Source organism: Stigmatopora argus, chromosome 15, assembly GCF_051989625.1.
Source record: "Stigmatopora argus isolate UIUO_Sarg chromosome 15, RoL_Sarg_1.0, whole genome shotgun sequence".
Taxonomy (NCBI): domain Eukaryota; kingdom Metazoa; phylum Chordata; class Actinopteri; order Syngnathiformes; family Syngnathidae; genus Stigmatopora; species Stigmatopora argus.
In genome coordinates, this window is record NC_135401.1 from 8,164,002 (window position 1) to 8,180,091 (window position 16,090).

Consider the following 16,090-nt stretch of genomic DNA (forward strand, 5'->3'; position numbering starts at 1 on the left):
CACTTTCTTTAACCTTGCAGTCAGCCTCTCTATACAGTGACCTTAGCAATTCCATGCCACTTCCACTGAACCTCACCTGCTCCGGAGCCAAAATATGCTGTGATCTTGTTTTGCCTTCCCAGGAGTCTTAAAGGCCTCCCCATTGAGCACTGATAGGGTCCACCCTCTGTGTTTCTTCCTAAACGATTCCCCTGGCCTAAAATGTCAAAAGAAGAAGAAAAAAAACCCATTCATTTTCAAATTTTCAACACTGCTTATCCTTGTCAGGGTCACAGGGTGCTAGAGCCTATCCCAGCTGACTGCATCCTAAACTGTTTGCCATTCAGTCAATAGGGCACTAGAAAAAATATTGCAAATCTAAAATCAAATCGCCCCAAATATCACTTCAGGCCAATTAGATATGAAATAAGTAAACAAACCATATGACCACTGATAGGATAAAAGAATGGACATTTATTCAGAAGGCACACTAAGGTAATCAGATCCGTCTGATTTTTAAATTGCTTTCAGTCAAGGCATTTCAGAACTCATGAATAGATAATAACTGGATTACAAGGTAAACATTTGGAGTTCTTCCAAGGGCCATAAGAAAAACTTCCGCTTTGCATCAGCAGCAGACTTTTGATTTATACCTTTGAAGTTAGTAAATTGTCTGGGTTGTTAGAACAACTTTAAATGGTTGTTGTGATTCGAATAAATATAAAACTTGAGGGTAGACATCTGGCCACCTTAAACTATTGTCTACAAAGTTATTAAGAATGTAGCTTCAGCTCTAACTTCTTTAGAGTAAGAGAAGTGCTCAACTTCAAGAAATAAACGTGATTTTAGCATCTGTTATTTTACTGACGTTTCTGTTGTTTCTAAGAGAAGTCAATGCTGCTGGTGCTTGGTGGAATTAATTGTTCGCTTGTGTGCAAAACAAGTGGCAGATTGTTCATTTAATTAAAAGAAAAATGGGGAAAAGGACATTTTTCTTTCTCATTTAAAAATTGAATTCTATGTCTATTGAAGAAACAATCTTTAACGGAGCCAGGAGCAGAAGCTGATTTAGTCTCACATGAAGAAATACGAAAAAGACATCTGGAACAAGTACAGAAAATATAAAGTGTCTGCCTTAACCTAGTGTCTAATTGCATACTCTTTCTATTGGAAGCTAGGCCCATTTTTCTCAAAAGGGAAATTAATTGGAATATCACAGATTAAGACAAGACAAAGGACTTGGACTAAAACTCCCATTAACCTGTTTTTGGGGAATTATATCAAGCGGAGAAGAACTATTTTCACTGTGAGTACAGTATTTCCATTTTTAAAAATATGCATTATATTTAGATATTAATACATTACAGTCTTGTGATATGCTTATTGTTATAATATTTAAAAAAATTACACTTTTTGATAATTGTACTTGTATACTTGTATAGGCACGAAAACATTTATTGTGATAGTGATAATGGGGGTGATCCTACTTCGCAATTTTTTGTTTATCGCGGCCATGGCTGGTCTACATTAACCGCCATATTCGAGGGACTACTGTATATGTTAATCCTGTTGATGTAATGGACATATACACTCCATCCATTTGAACTGAAAAGGCTGACTGTGATTATTCTCTCTCCCAATGATTTAAGCCTTACGGTACTAAAATGGTTCAGATAAAAATTGTGGTGAGCATCACCACTTTTTCTTTTATCTCCAAATGTCTTTCCTCCATCTTTAATCACATTTCATCATTCCTCTTTCATCCTCTCTATTCGTCACCCACTTTTTTTTCCTATACCCCTTTCTTCTTCTCCACTATTCCTCAGCTGAGTTCCTTTCAAGTTGTGAGTTACTCAGGTCATAAAAGGATCCAACTGCCTGGGATAATCACGGGAGAACAGGGCACTGGAGAGAAAAAGGACAACCTTTTGTGTGCTGTTAAAAGGCAACGCCGGCGTTTCCCATCAGATGCCATCTAATCTGACCTATACCTGCAATTGTGCGCCTCTGAGAGAAAAAAAATGTAACTTCATTGTGACACGGACCTTAGGGAGGTGACGATAAGGTGTTAGAATTGATGCTGGCCACTAAAGAAAAAGCTTCAAATAAAAGTTTGATGGGTTTAGCTATAATTCATTCATTTTTTGAACCACTTATCCTCACAAAGATCATGTAGGGATCAAACCCAGAAGTGTCAGGCTGACGCGCCAACCACTTAACCACTGGGCCGCCTGGTTTAGCTATATTTGTTGAAGCAAAATAAGAAAATAAAATCAGACAGAAAATGTAACAGATGAGGTATTTTGTAATTTTCAAAATCACCAACACTCAGTCTAGAACGCCTCCTCAAAAATGTAAAAATAAAGCCCTCACTATTAATTATAACAGACATGTACTGTATCTTTCAACATGGATCATCTAGCATGCATACAAGAAATTTATAATAGAGCCTTAGTATTCCTGTCACACCAAATACACCTTTACATGTCAGGTAATGCATAGAAACGATGTATAATTTATGGACGTTGAATAATGCATGTGGAACCAAATGCTTCCTCCACTATGGGAAGGTTTCCCATCACAGTGACAAAAGTAGAACCATTTTTACTGTGAACAAGAATAACAGAAATGTATTAAGGACCTATATTTCAACATGAGTAGTGACTTGAAAGTAATTAGTCCCAGAAATGTGGACAGGAGTTCACTCTATCAGAATCATCATTTATTCTGGGAGCGGCTGGCAGTCTCATGTCCAGATGGATTGGATGACTATTAGTGTCAATAGGAGGCAAACTGTTAAAGACTCATTAATTGTTTTGGAATTTTGCAACAACAAAAAAATTCAAACAAACTACGACCACACAGCTCCCTAAAATTATCACCAGCTCATACACACGATGTTACGTCCACGGGAGACGTCGAGGCGAAGTAGGAGGGATTAGGACCCAGTCGCAGGGAAGCAGGTGAGGACGAAGCAAATTGTGCTCATAACCAAAACTTTAATAACTTAGGAGGGACCTTACAAAATAACAAGGACTTGTGAAACGAAACATGAAACCAAACCGGACTAGGGAAAACACGTGGAATCGAGGAGCAGGGTAGTGTGGATGCATGGTAAGGGAATTTAGGCAGACGATCCGACAATGACATTAAACTCAGTGGGGTTTAAATAGACAAATCAGGGACTAATTTCGAATCACGCGCAGCTGCGCGAACACAACGGCAAGGCAGGAGGGACAAACGAGAGTCGGGAAAAACAATAGCAGGCTGCTCCTAACACACGATAAGCATTCTGAACCCACATGCAGCAATATATTCTCAATTGATAAATTTACATGGAAAGTACTACATTTACAATGTGACTTTTATCAACCACTCCAAAACACAATCCCCAGTTAGTAACTATTTACTATGTTCCTATGCTCATTATGTATATGATTGAAACATGACACCGTGCGTTACTCATCTGGATTTGTAACAGTAGGCCGAGATAAATCTATTTGGGTCAGGCAGGATATTGATTAGTAGGTCAAAGTGATTGTGAATCATTAGAATGTATATTCATGGAGCTTAATTAGAGCTAAGAAATGCATATGAAGAGAAGGAATGTCACTTTGGAATGACAGTTGACTCTATTTCTGTTTCTTTAGAAAGACGTCAGCACGAGCATTGCTTTTATAACATAAAGTCAGATATCCCATTGATTTTATTATGCAGCATATCGCTTCAACTCCCACTCACTCACTGAGAGGTGATCACAGTCTTCCGCTTGTATACATTTCATCCATGAAAATCCCCAGTCTATTCTAATGTAAGAGCAGCTATATGTTTGGGATTATCATTTAAACCTATTAAGCAAGGAAAACACATGCGGGAACCAACAATTTGGTCTAATTTGAGCATTCCCTCTCTGTATTCCAAACAAACCCAGAAAAGGCTTGGAAAACCCAACCGTAGTAACAGGATGGACTATTGTAAATCGAGTTATTTATCTGTGTGATCCGATTAGAGAAGCTTGCTAAAGCAAATGGAGTGTCGAATGATTGTGCTTCCTTGCTTAACCAAGAGGAACTCCAAACTGGTCACATTGGCTGAAGGTGAAAAACAACAGCGAAAAGGTGAGCTCTATTGGGTGGAACCCATTTTCCACACTCATTCCTTCAACGCTGGATTTGACCCATTTATATCCTTGTCCGACTGAGCCACACAAGCTATTTTCTCGCTTGGTTAGACCAAATGCTCACTTATTTATTCTGGAAACAGGCAAATGCTATAATGGAAAGTATTCCACAGACACACACTTGCTGAACAATTTTCCCCAGGTTTGTCAAACCGCAAGACCTAAAATGTGAAGTACAATTCTATATAAGATAAAAGGAAGCCTAATTACCACTGGACTGATAAACCAGAAACCTATCAGACAGCAAATGAGATCAATTAACAGTTAAAACAACCCTTTGCCACCTTCCTTTTACTTAAGATTCACCTAAATACTCAACATGGCTGAATGCAACCAGGTGTCACTAGAAAACTCCGCCCATCAATAAACCCGAAAAAAATGATGTCGCCAACTGGCAGTTACGCAAATCATGACAGACATGACAAAAATGAAATGTTTAAAAGAGCCTTTTAAAAACAAAACAGCCAATCCATTTGTACTTGGATGCCCTCCAAGTTCCACATGGTTGACACTAGCATAACTAGTATTATTATAAATCATCTCGCAATAGCCTCAATAATCTATTTTGATGTTTTCATGCATACCAAAAATTAAAATACACTTTAAAAATATTACTCACCTGCAGCAACAAGAAGAGCAACGACGTATCTAAACCTAAAATTCACAGAATAAGAAATAAATATCATTTTTATAAAGAAAAATATCACAACACACGCACGAAAATGGCATGGTTTTGAATTATTCACTTAAATCAAACAAGAAACTGAGCAAAAACATGATGTGTGATGAAATGTAAAATGTTTGTATCCTCCATGGGTTCAGTTTGACCAAGGCATCTCCACACTATGTGCAATGCAGCTCTCTTGGGTTGTACTTTCCTATACGCATAAGAAAATATGCAATTCCTTGTGCATACATGGAAGAAGTGTAGTCCAAGTCGCTGCTCTGGTAAAGAGGTGAGGGAAGTTTGTCAGATCGCATACATGTATGTTGACCACAGCGCTCGATTTCGCTCGGGAAATTTTGCATAATTTAGGTCCTTCTTTAAAAAAACATTGTGTCTCACACTTCTAAAAGCAAGAAGTTCAAAGGTCATAAGGTCACATAAATAAAAATGTTTTTTTTAAATAAATTGCTGTTGTATAACAAAATACATCCACAAACTTTAAAAAATGACAGTATACTGTTTAATGGATCTTGATAATAACATCACAACAATCTGCCGCCAAAAACATTCTTGGCTATCTCCGTAGAACCATGACGACCAAGTTTGAAAGACAGGCCATGAGACAGGCCATCAAATAATCCACTCCTTACCAATCCCTCCAGAAGCCTGATAACAATCCTGGTTATTTGGAATATAGACTGGTCCGTGTGCTGTTTGTCGCACTGAAGAACAACGTAGCAAAAACCATATGAATTTTCTACGTGGAGAGTTTTGCAAGGCATCCCCAAAATGACAAAAATTACCTGTATTTTCAACGTCATTGACTGGATTAAAACTGTAAGAACTGTAGAACAATAACAGAATTGTAAGAATTTGCTCTTTTACAAAGTTAAGACGGAAAGGTTGAATCGCAGGGGCCTAATTTGTCTTGTTGGCAATCCCACCATTGTCTTTCCTTTCCCATCATCCAGATGATTTGGTGTGCGGCGCGGCACGCGTTTAGCCCTTCACTGCTGTCTCCCACTGACAGTCCTCATCCCTGGAGGTTAAATACACGCCGACCTTTTTTGGCTTCACAGCTCGAGACGTTATCCCAGGCCACTTCTTAGTGCATTAATGTGGATGGACAGAACCGCTTTCTTCAAGCACATCATTCATCTGCCCTTTCAGACACTGCTTAATGTCATACCTCGTAATTTTCTCTAGAGGAACTTTACCAGATAAGAAAAGAGCATTTATAGCTTTAAAGACAAAATGCAAAATTTTACAGTACAGGACTGTGCAGACAGCCAAGAGGGGAAGCCAGACCAGGATCTAGTATTTATACTAGAACATACCTGTCAACCTTTACATTTTTCATGTATTTTATACTGTTTGACCATTTCAAATTGTATACGCTGTATAACAACTTTTGAACAGGAATTTTTTTCAGTACGTTTTTTGTCAGACCGATCTCGTTTTACCCATTTTGGCTCGTATCGTCTCGGTCACAGGTAGCAGACGAAAATGTCATCGTCGACAGCTAATATTTTAATGCGCATGCGCATTCTTCTTCTACACAGCGTGTCAGCAAGCCCAGACAGTCAAGCTGTTAGCGTCATCCAGCGTCATCTACAGAATCTTAAATTAAGCGCATACAAAAGGCGCACTGACTGATTGGGCGCTACGTCCACTTTGGGGAAAGTTTTAGACTAATGTGAGTAAATATGTGCTGTGTTGCATTTGTACGGTTTATGATCGTTTAACGTGAGTAAATATGTGTCGCGTTACATTTGTACGGTTTATTATCGCTTGACAAGGGGAATTCCAATCATTAATAAGGGGAGCAATTGGCCGAGGTTGACAGGTATGCTAGAATGAATAATTTTATTCAGGGTATACCGCCATATCTGGCAACATTGACGTCTAAGAAGGATTTATTCTACAAGGTAAACCCACATTTGCAAAGTCTACACATGCATCAAAAGGAAGATGTTTGTGTAGTTTACCAGAAGCAAGAACACATTTCCGTCATAATACAAACATTGATTTCTTACCTCAACGGTAAGACTCTCAAATTAAACAGATGCCTACCCAGGTAAAAAAAATCTTTGTAAAAAAGGTTGGTTAGTGGAGCCAACATAAGGTATTAGCTGAATGAATAGACATCTTCTATGGGCGGTGTTCTGCATTTTTTTCCTACCCTTCAAAATGTCCTGACAATTTGGGCGCATGCATGCACACATCGATTTTAAGCAGCAACTATTTTTGTTTATATAGAGTCTTGTTTTTCCTTTTCATTCCCTCCAAATATATTTGATGTGTATTTTCCCGTCACAGCGAAATGTCGCAAAATAACTGACTTGTTGTGCACAAAAGTCTGTACAGCATTAGCAACAGTGTCTACATCGACAGGCGCTGTCACCAAAGTGGCGCCGTGTTTGGTCTATTCAGAAAGGGTGTATGAAAAGCAGGAGGAGGGGGAGAAAGACGTCCATCACTAATCAGGAGACTTAAACGACCAGGTACAAAGAAACGGATAATGGATAATTTTCTTTTTGCTCACCTCTCAGTGCTGTTGAAGCAATATTTACTCTTTTAGTGTCTTTGACAGCGATAGACGACCAGTCAGGGGCTTGTAACCTGTGGTAAATAATGAAGTGCTCTTTCAAACTCAGACATAATGACATAAAAACCCACTTTTATTCAACAAATGGGAATGCAAGATCATCATCATTGTGATTAAGAGGGGACACAATCCGGTTGATGGCAGGTGATTTGAGATTTAAGTGTCAGGGGAAAATAAGATTATTGTCTGAGAAAAAAGGATGGTGGTAAAGGTCTTGGGGTCTTGTTTCTTCATAAGGGCTTTATCTGTATTTTTCTGAGTTGAACTTGCACTATTCAGGGTCCTGTCCTGAGATAAAGTATTTTTAAAAGGAGCGCAATCTCATCAGGCCATTCAACGCATGGCTGGGTTTTTGTCTGACCCTCACACCAATAAAGACGATGTCAAGAAATATTTCCATTCTCACCATGGATCTTCTTGAGCTTTCTCACCCCAAACGCACACTGTACATATAGATGCACAGTTAAAACCCCAAATGAAATGTGGTTTATATGCACCGTTAATTTTTAGACTGCGGGTCGCCTTGACCTTCTCCTACTGATCTCCCTTTCTCATCGTCTGTCATAAATTAAAGCAATAGCCTGAAATGTATGCAACCTTTACATGTTGATTTACATATTTTGACATTGACTAGTTCATTAGCATCACTCGCTCTTATTCAACCAGTTATTCTGGTTATTAACAAAAAAGAGCTGATGATAGCAAGTTTTTCCATTCAGTTGTGTGTTTTCTACTGTAAATTCCAAGTTTGCAGACTAGATTCACTAATTGCCTGACACAGACGACATTTGATATGCTATCCATTTGAACAGGGACGGTTGGCAGTCATTATTTAAATAGCATCCCAAAAATTTATTTGGACTACCACAGCAAACAGACATTAATAAAGTCATACCATGCCCTCTGTTTGCAATTCAACAAATTCTTATTCAATGCAGCCTCATGTATCAATGCAAAAAAAGGTTTCTATATTCCTGACAGTATGTTTTCCATTTTCGCACCGTAACAGCTTTTATTGAGTATCTGCTTTTCAGTTGGCGTAATAACAATACAAGCCTGTGCAAATGTCAAACACTCCACGGTGCTCCCTGTGTTGACACCTAATTTCAATAAAACCAGCGCCTCTTATACACTCAGACACACACACACGCACACACATTCATGTAAACAGAAAAGCATATATGGAGAGCAATTTACTGTACCTTTTGGGTTACGTTCTCTACTACAGAAAACATACGGGAGCAGCAGCAAACAGTACAACACAAAGACAGATACATTTCATGGCTTGAAGTGTTTCCCAAAGATTGCAACCAGTCTCTCTGCTCACTGGCCTTCCATTAGGTACACTTGCTATTGAGGTGAATGAATTGAAAATGTAATGCGAACTGTTGGTTGCTTTTTATCAAGGACAGTTCAGTTTCCTACCACAATCAAAAAGACCACGTTGTATGTCAATATGAGTGTTTCGTCGTCAATATTTACCTTTGATTGGCTGGCAATCACTCCATTAAATTTGGCTGGGTTCACTCACAGCTTCCCTTAATGAGGACGGGTGCTATAAATAATGGGTGAAGTTAGGAATGACAATAATAGAGTATAAGCTGCGTGTCTGTTGAAGCAAAAACAACAGAAGAAAAATAAACATTACTGTTATTCATTGTTGTTTAATGTAACACATATGCACTAAATTCTCACGCTCTCCCTCATTCACTCTTTTGCACTTAACTCTAGGTTTTTTTCAGAGATCAACATATAAAATCCACGTAATGTGAAAATAACTTGATAAATTTGACATCTGACAAAAAAGAGAGTTGTTAACACTGTCAAAAAATCATTGAACAGTTCAAGTATAAAAAAGGAGGCTTTACTTGGTGATATATAATATAGTATGTATTTTGATACACAGTTAAAAACTTTGAAAGTGCTGCTTTCGGCCAAGTGTACCTAATGTTGTGGCCAGTGTTTACTTATCCCTGTGGAACGAATGGTTGTTCTTCCTCGAGATTTCTCGTTAGTTCATACTTTTCCGCATGCAAGTCTTTTTTGTTGTTGATATCGAGCGAGGTATGGCACTGGGCGATTGGATGTAAAAAATAAAAACTACCATATATTGATTTACAATATAGACAATTGACTTTACAACTAGCTAATTGTACTATTTTCCATGAGCTTGTTTGCTTTTCACGAGAAGCGTCGGAGCTTCATGAGTTTCTGGAAGGCCTGCTTGAACTCGTCATTGAACACGGTGTAGATCACCGGGTTGATGAGTGAGTTGAGGTATCCCAGCCAGGTGAAGACATCAAAGAGCACCGGGTGAAACCAGCACTCTTTGCAGATGGCTGTGACCAGCGTGCCTACGAAGAAGGGCAGCCAGCACACGATGAAAGCGCCCAAGATGATGCCCAGCGTCTTGGTGGCTTTCCTCTCGCGCGCCGCGCACAGCCGCTTCCTTTCCAGAACACTGTCGGCCAGCTTCACCTTCACGCTGTTCACGAAGAGAGGTGAACCGCCCGTTCCTGAGTGGAGGTGTCCTTCCTGGAGCTGCCCTTCCTGATTGGACGAGGAATTGAGAGAACACAGGGAAGATCCCGCCGAGGTCTGAATGAGCTGCGCCGTGGTGAAGCGCTTCCCGGATGATGTCGGCATCTTAAAGATGCGGGAACGCGCCGCGACGTAAATTCGTCCGTAGAGGATGATGAGAAGCACCGTGGGTACGTAGAAGGCCCCAAACGTGGAGTAGAGGGTGTACGATATCTGATCTGTATTCACCAAGCATTCCGTCAGCTCCTCGTGGGCTTTGGCCTGTCGCCAGAAGAGCGGAGGAATGGAAATCGATATGGAAATCACCCACACTACGCCGACCATGATCCCGGCTCGGCGCACGGTGCGGCGTTTGGTATACTCCAGCGCAGCCGTGATGGCCCAGTAGCGGTCCAAGGCGATGACGCACAGGTGGAGGATGGACGCCGTGCAGAAGGTGATGTCAGACGACAACCAGATGTCGCACACAATCTGCCCCAGCGACCAGGTCTTGCTCACCGTGTACACGATACTAATGGGCATCACCAAGATGGATACCAGTAGGTCGGTGACGGCCAGCGAGCCGATTAGGAAGTTGGCGGGCGTGTGCAGTTTCCTCGTCAGAAAGATAGTGGCGATGACAAAGGCGTTGGACAGCACCGTGGCGAAGGTCACCAAGCTAAGGAGCACCGACAAGGAGATCTGGAATCCCAAAACCCAGGCCTCGCTCCAATAGGGAGACGCGTCGGTAGGGTCAGGAGTCTCTGTTGTGTTGCTGTTGGAGTAGTCCAGGGAGCTGTTGTACATCTCCATCTTGCTCGTGACCCCCTATAGCCTAGAAGAGCCTCATTCCAAACGCGCGAGGGCAGGGTTCAATACCCCATTGCCTTGTTTTTCGAATCTACTCACCCAAAGCTAACATCAGATCCCATCATTTCAGGTTTTGAGCCTTGGTCTTGTAAGCGAAGCCAACCTAGTCGTCAATTTTACTTTTATAGTATGGATTGAATGCTGCTTGCATTGCGGTAGGAGTAATAGATCCTCATTTGCATTCAGCTTCTGTCAGAGGGCCACATTTGTTCTTCTTCTTTGCCCTCCTCTTATCGCATCTAAGCTGCACCCGGCCGGCAACAACACCTCCAACGTCAAACCTTCGTATCTATCAAACGCTTTAATGGGCTTCTGCGTTTCAATAAGGCGAGGCGCCGAGCTGCGTGCGGTATGATGATGACAACGGATATACAGGTCGGCTTGTTGTCAGGCCGCTATCTCTGGCAGTGTTCATGAGAAGCCAGTCAACAGTTATGTGGCCCAGTCAAGGCTTGGTCCATATAACTCCTCATCCTTAGTCTGAATCTGCATGTGAAAGACAAAGAAGGAAAAAATTGTTTACATTAAACTGCTTTTTAGCATCATCATCATCCTTTCCTCTAAACATATGCATTACAAACAAACAACACCAACCTGAACCGAGACCAACCTGTAAATGGAAAAATTGGAATCAGCAGCAAGACACACTCATCTACTGCCTGCTTTATTTATATTTACTCTCGTCATATGCCTTATTAGCAAACCTCCTTGTGAGGTTTTTGTACATTCACTTCAACTCAGATAGATTATGTAGTTTCTGAGAGATATACCGTAGATTATCATATTATTACATGAGATTTATTATACTATTCCTTAATATTGAGACATCTAGAAACTGTACTTTTAGCATTGACCATGTACAAGGGAAGCACAAAGCAGTTACAACCACAGTCAATTATTCATTCATTCATTCCTTTTCTGAACCGCTTATCCTCACAAGGGTCACGGGGGTGCTGGAGCCTATCCCAGCTGACTGCACCAGGCGGGGGACACCCTGAATTGGTGGCCAGCCAGTCACAGTGCACAAGGAGACGGACAACTATTCAGGCTCACAATTACTCTACTAGATTTTCCTCTTAAATTTATTTCAGAAATGTTAGAACCAGAGCATTCCAAGCGCATCTTATCATTTTTCTGTTCTTGCTGTTTTATGGGAAAATTTCGACTTAATTTGAACAAGACCAGGATTTAAAAACCTGGCCCTCTGTTTGCAGTGTCACGCAGGTTGAGCTTCTACAGAGCATCCTTTAATGAATAACTAGTGTTCATTGATTTCCTTCTGGGGCATTTCATGACGACATCTTCTAGCAGTCACTATTCATTCCAAAGGCAATGCAATAGCACACAATTCTTGTCCAACCCTATTGATACCAATTTCAAGCATTCTGGATCCAAAGTAAGGATGACAGGTGGCCAAATGTGGGATGCAGGCTTTTGCGCCAGGAGCTCGTCAGAATGAGCTTTTACCCTCCTTATCTAATGTGTGTGTCCACAGCAATCATGAAGGTTTACAACAAATTTTCAGCACTTAGACTAGGATGAAACTGAAATATAAAAGAACATTTTAACTTGTGATTCAATCTGAATGTTTCCACATTTATTTTCACATTTAGTATAAGAAACTGCATTGTTTTTTTGGTTGTTTTTTTTAAACCATGGTATTTTATTTGCACATGACCTGTAATTCGATTAATATACATGCTACAGAAATAATAACTACAAACCTCCAGACTGGGAGGGAGACAGACAACCATAAATTTAATGTGTTGCCTATTCTCTTAAACAATCATTGTTCATTTTTCCCATGGTTGATCAAAGAAATAATGGTCTAATGCCCATCTAAAGTTAAGACACACCCATGATGTTTGCTTGAAAAGGAGGGTGAGCCACAAGGCCAGATGTTATCCATGCAGGCAATCAAACAGTAGACATCTGCAGACACTCGAACACAAATCCTGGATTACGAGATTGGATCTGATCTGTGTTTTATCTTTTCCCTATCTGCTCTGTGTCTATAGATTCTTTCATCTCAATCCTGCAGGCTTGAGTAGTTACCAAATGTTTCAATAAATAAAAGGCTCTGTTCGTGTTGTGTTCCCTGTACTAAAAATAAGGTACTACATTTTCTGCTGAAAAACAAAAAGCAAATAACGGCACTCAAGGACAGCCCTTTACTTCCAGGTTTGGTGATTTTTTTTCAGAAGAGAGTATGAAGATAAAGACTGAAATGGACTTGATGGTAATTAGGAGTGAGATTAAAAGTTTTTTGTGTGTTTTAGGCTATCGATACGTAATTTTTTAAAATATGTTCCATTAAGAGATGCAGCCTGTTTTTAAAAAAAGTGTGTTACTATTATCATGAATGATATTGTTCTTTGATCAAATAAAATTCTGTTCCACACTACACTATATTGTGATAACCTATAATATAACTTTCTAAACTATAATACACTATACATATAAAAATAGAGTAAATATACTATTTGGGATTCTGACAAGAAAATTGGGCTTTTCGGTACCACAGAACAGAAGTTAAACTAAACATTTGATAAGCATAATCATTTCAGATGTCAATTTAATTGTTGAAAAACTTTCCCTGAGAAAAAAAATCTTCAAATTCAAACAAAAGGGCAATCCACCCACTTCTCAAAATTGATTGTTTTGGACCATAGAGGTTTTTCATTCTATTCCAGTCTCACCTTCATCATCATCACCTGTAATCGATGGTTGAAAGGCTTATCTGTTTACATATCAGTCAAGCCAAACACAAGTCTTATCTTGTGCTCTGGTTTACTGGACAATGAGATAATGAGGCTAGTAATGAACGCATGAGAGGAAAAGATCTCCAATCAAGAACAGGCACTGCTCAAATTGGGCTATATATACAGTTTGCATGAAAATACATTAGTTCCTCCCTCTGGTTTGGAAATTAAATAACATGAGGGGCAGAGCCCAAACCAGGAAACTCGTTCAACTTCTAAACAGAATTGATCTACTGAACTATGTGGTAGATCACAGGTCCATTCACGAGAAATCCAATTCACTTCTTTCAGACTTGGCTCCGTTCCCACCAGATGCTTTACGGTAATGTGTTTGCAGTACATGGCGAACCGGCGACTCACCCCGTGAACCAGGCGGACCTGCTAACGCCGCTGGAGGAAGGCTAATTGATTTAACTCAGCGGAGGTACAGCCATCGCTGCTCATCTGTCAGAGCCTGTCTGCTGTCGACTCCGGCCTTCGCTCACGCTAGCACGACTTTAATGAGCCCCTGTCAGCGTGCGTGTTGATCAAGCAAATGTCTAAGGAGAAATGCAGGTGACGGCAGCAAAATTGAAAGAGGACTTAAAAAGAATCAGGGGAATCTTTAACAATGAAGAAGTATTGGGCCCAATTTTATTACGTTTGGACTAATGGGGGCCGATATCATAATGATAACGCTATCAGACTAATAAAGGTTTTAATGACGGCGATAAGCCCTGGGACAAATCAAATTACATTTATTTCCTGTAATAAAATTTGTGTTTAAGTCACCAATTATCCTAAAATGGATTTTGTTAGAGGTTCCATTGTCTCAATAACACCGAGGCCAAAAGGTCATGTAAAAAACAAAAACAAACAAAAAAACCTCATCAGCTTTAAAAACTAGATTCGAAACAACTTTTACAGCAGTATCATTAGAAGTAATAAATTCAGTTCTGTGTGTTGGAAGTGCATTTATTTGGAAGTGAGCCACGTTGCTGCTGGAACAGAGGTTATACAAAGTCACACTTTTAGATGCCTACCGGGGCATTGAAGCGTCTCTTTATGAGCCAGATGTCCACCTTTATTTAACATTTAATCTGTGCCAAGTGTCCCGTATCAAACCTGCTTACTCACTCCTGTGCTGCCGTGCACAATGTGTAAAATAACAGCAGTAGAGTTTTGTTTCTCTAACGTTTACTCAAACAATGAATGAATAATAGATGTATTGTGTGGAAGAATAGATAATATGGATGAATAAAGTACAGATTAGTAGAGGTGTTGGAACCAATGTTCCCTCTATTTTTTTGTTTGTCTGGGCAGAAAGACAACCTCCCTGAGCACACCATTGCTCGCTATGGGCACACACCAGTATCACACCTGCCATAAGCAGGTGTATGTCTACTACACATAAATGATTCAGTAATAATAAAATGTAATGATTAATATCTATGAACTATGAATGGGCTGCCCGGAGGATGAGTGGTTCGTGCGTCGGCCTCACAGCTAAAAAAGAAAAAAAAAAGGGATTTTATTTTGTGCGCTCCATATGATTTGCTGTGCGCAGAGAAGACGAGAGTAGTGCGCAATTGCGCATGCGTGCAGCTTAGAGGGAACATTGGTTGGAACCCTTCATTTATTCACTGCCATTGATGGCAAAAGACACCAGTCTTGTTTTAAGGGAGAGAGTGGAAGAATAGATTGTATGTCAATAACAGTAAAGAAAGTAAGAACGATATGCCTATGGGTCTTTTACTATGAGCCAAATTCTGAATGACAAAGTGTCTCTGTTATGTGGATAACAGTGGACACCAAGAGCAACCCTGTTTAGCCAGTCACAATCTGGTGGAATATATTCTAGTTGAAATGTAACTGTGGCAGTCACTGGAAAACGGCTCTAGATCTTTATAGGCAAAGGAACCTGTGTAAAACGGTAAGATTTGAACGATGGAATTGGAATTTTAATTAGGCTTAGCACTGTCCTAATGATAAAAGAATAAAAAGGTATTTTTATGTGATGGGAGCAGGGGACTTGTGGTCCATCCATTTTGTTTGTAGGTACCCTGGAGCACAAAGAGTGGGTGTTCTTCCAGAGCTGAGTAGGCGTACACGCACATGTGCCATCTACACCGCCCCTTAACCATCCGCCTACACACATGCAAATGCAAGTACAAGGCAAAAAGATATTTTTTTGAACATTTATGGACATGCAAATTCTGGCCTTTGAGGTAAAGGTCAAAATAATCCTGCGGTGTAAGGTATAAGTGGACAAAAAGCACCTAGCCAAGGGTGAAATTATATTAAATAATTTTGGGTGCGGGCCAATATTTGATAAAGTGGCCTTAAGCACTTTTAGCCCAATTCCCATGTTTTTAATTTCAAATAATATTCTCCACTCATGAGTTGGATGTCGCCAGGATTAATTTAAAAAGTATTTGTGTTAACTATTCAGCTAAGGTACTTTTTACTGGAAAGGTATATATAATATAAGTAATATGTGTGTGCGGCATGTATTAAATGCTCGA

At 40.0% G+C, this 16,090-nt stretch overlaps 1 protein-coding gene across 4 annotated transcripts in view; it reads right to left on the reverse strand.

Annotated features, from left to right (window-relative positions):
• Positions 1-16,090, reverse strand: part of htr1d (5-hydroxytryptamine (serotonin) receptor 1D, G protein-coupled) — a 62,377-nt gene that overhangs the window by 3,189 nt on the left and 43,098 nt on the right. For 2 of the 4 annotated variants that reach the window (XR_013305146.1, XR_013305145.1), the window contains exons 4-7: positions 8,917-11,310; positions 7,372-7,448; positions 4,779-4,813; positions 77-196 (exon numbers count right to left, since the gene is read on the reverse strand). Coding sequence is in view for 2 of the 4 variants with exons in the window: in XM_077620771.1 (XP_077476897.1) it covers positions 9,616-10,767 (1,152 nt within the window). In the remaining 2 variants the exon portion in view is untranslated. Of the gene's footprint in view, positions 1-76; positions 197-4,778; positions 4,814-7,371; positions 7,449-8,154; positions 11,311-16,090 lie in introns of those variants that run through there. The other 2 variants (XM_077620771.1, XM_077620772.1) reach the window with 1 other exon arrangement.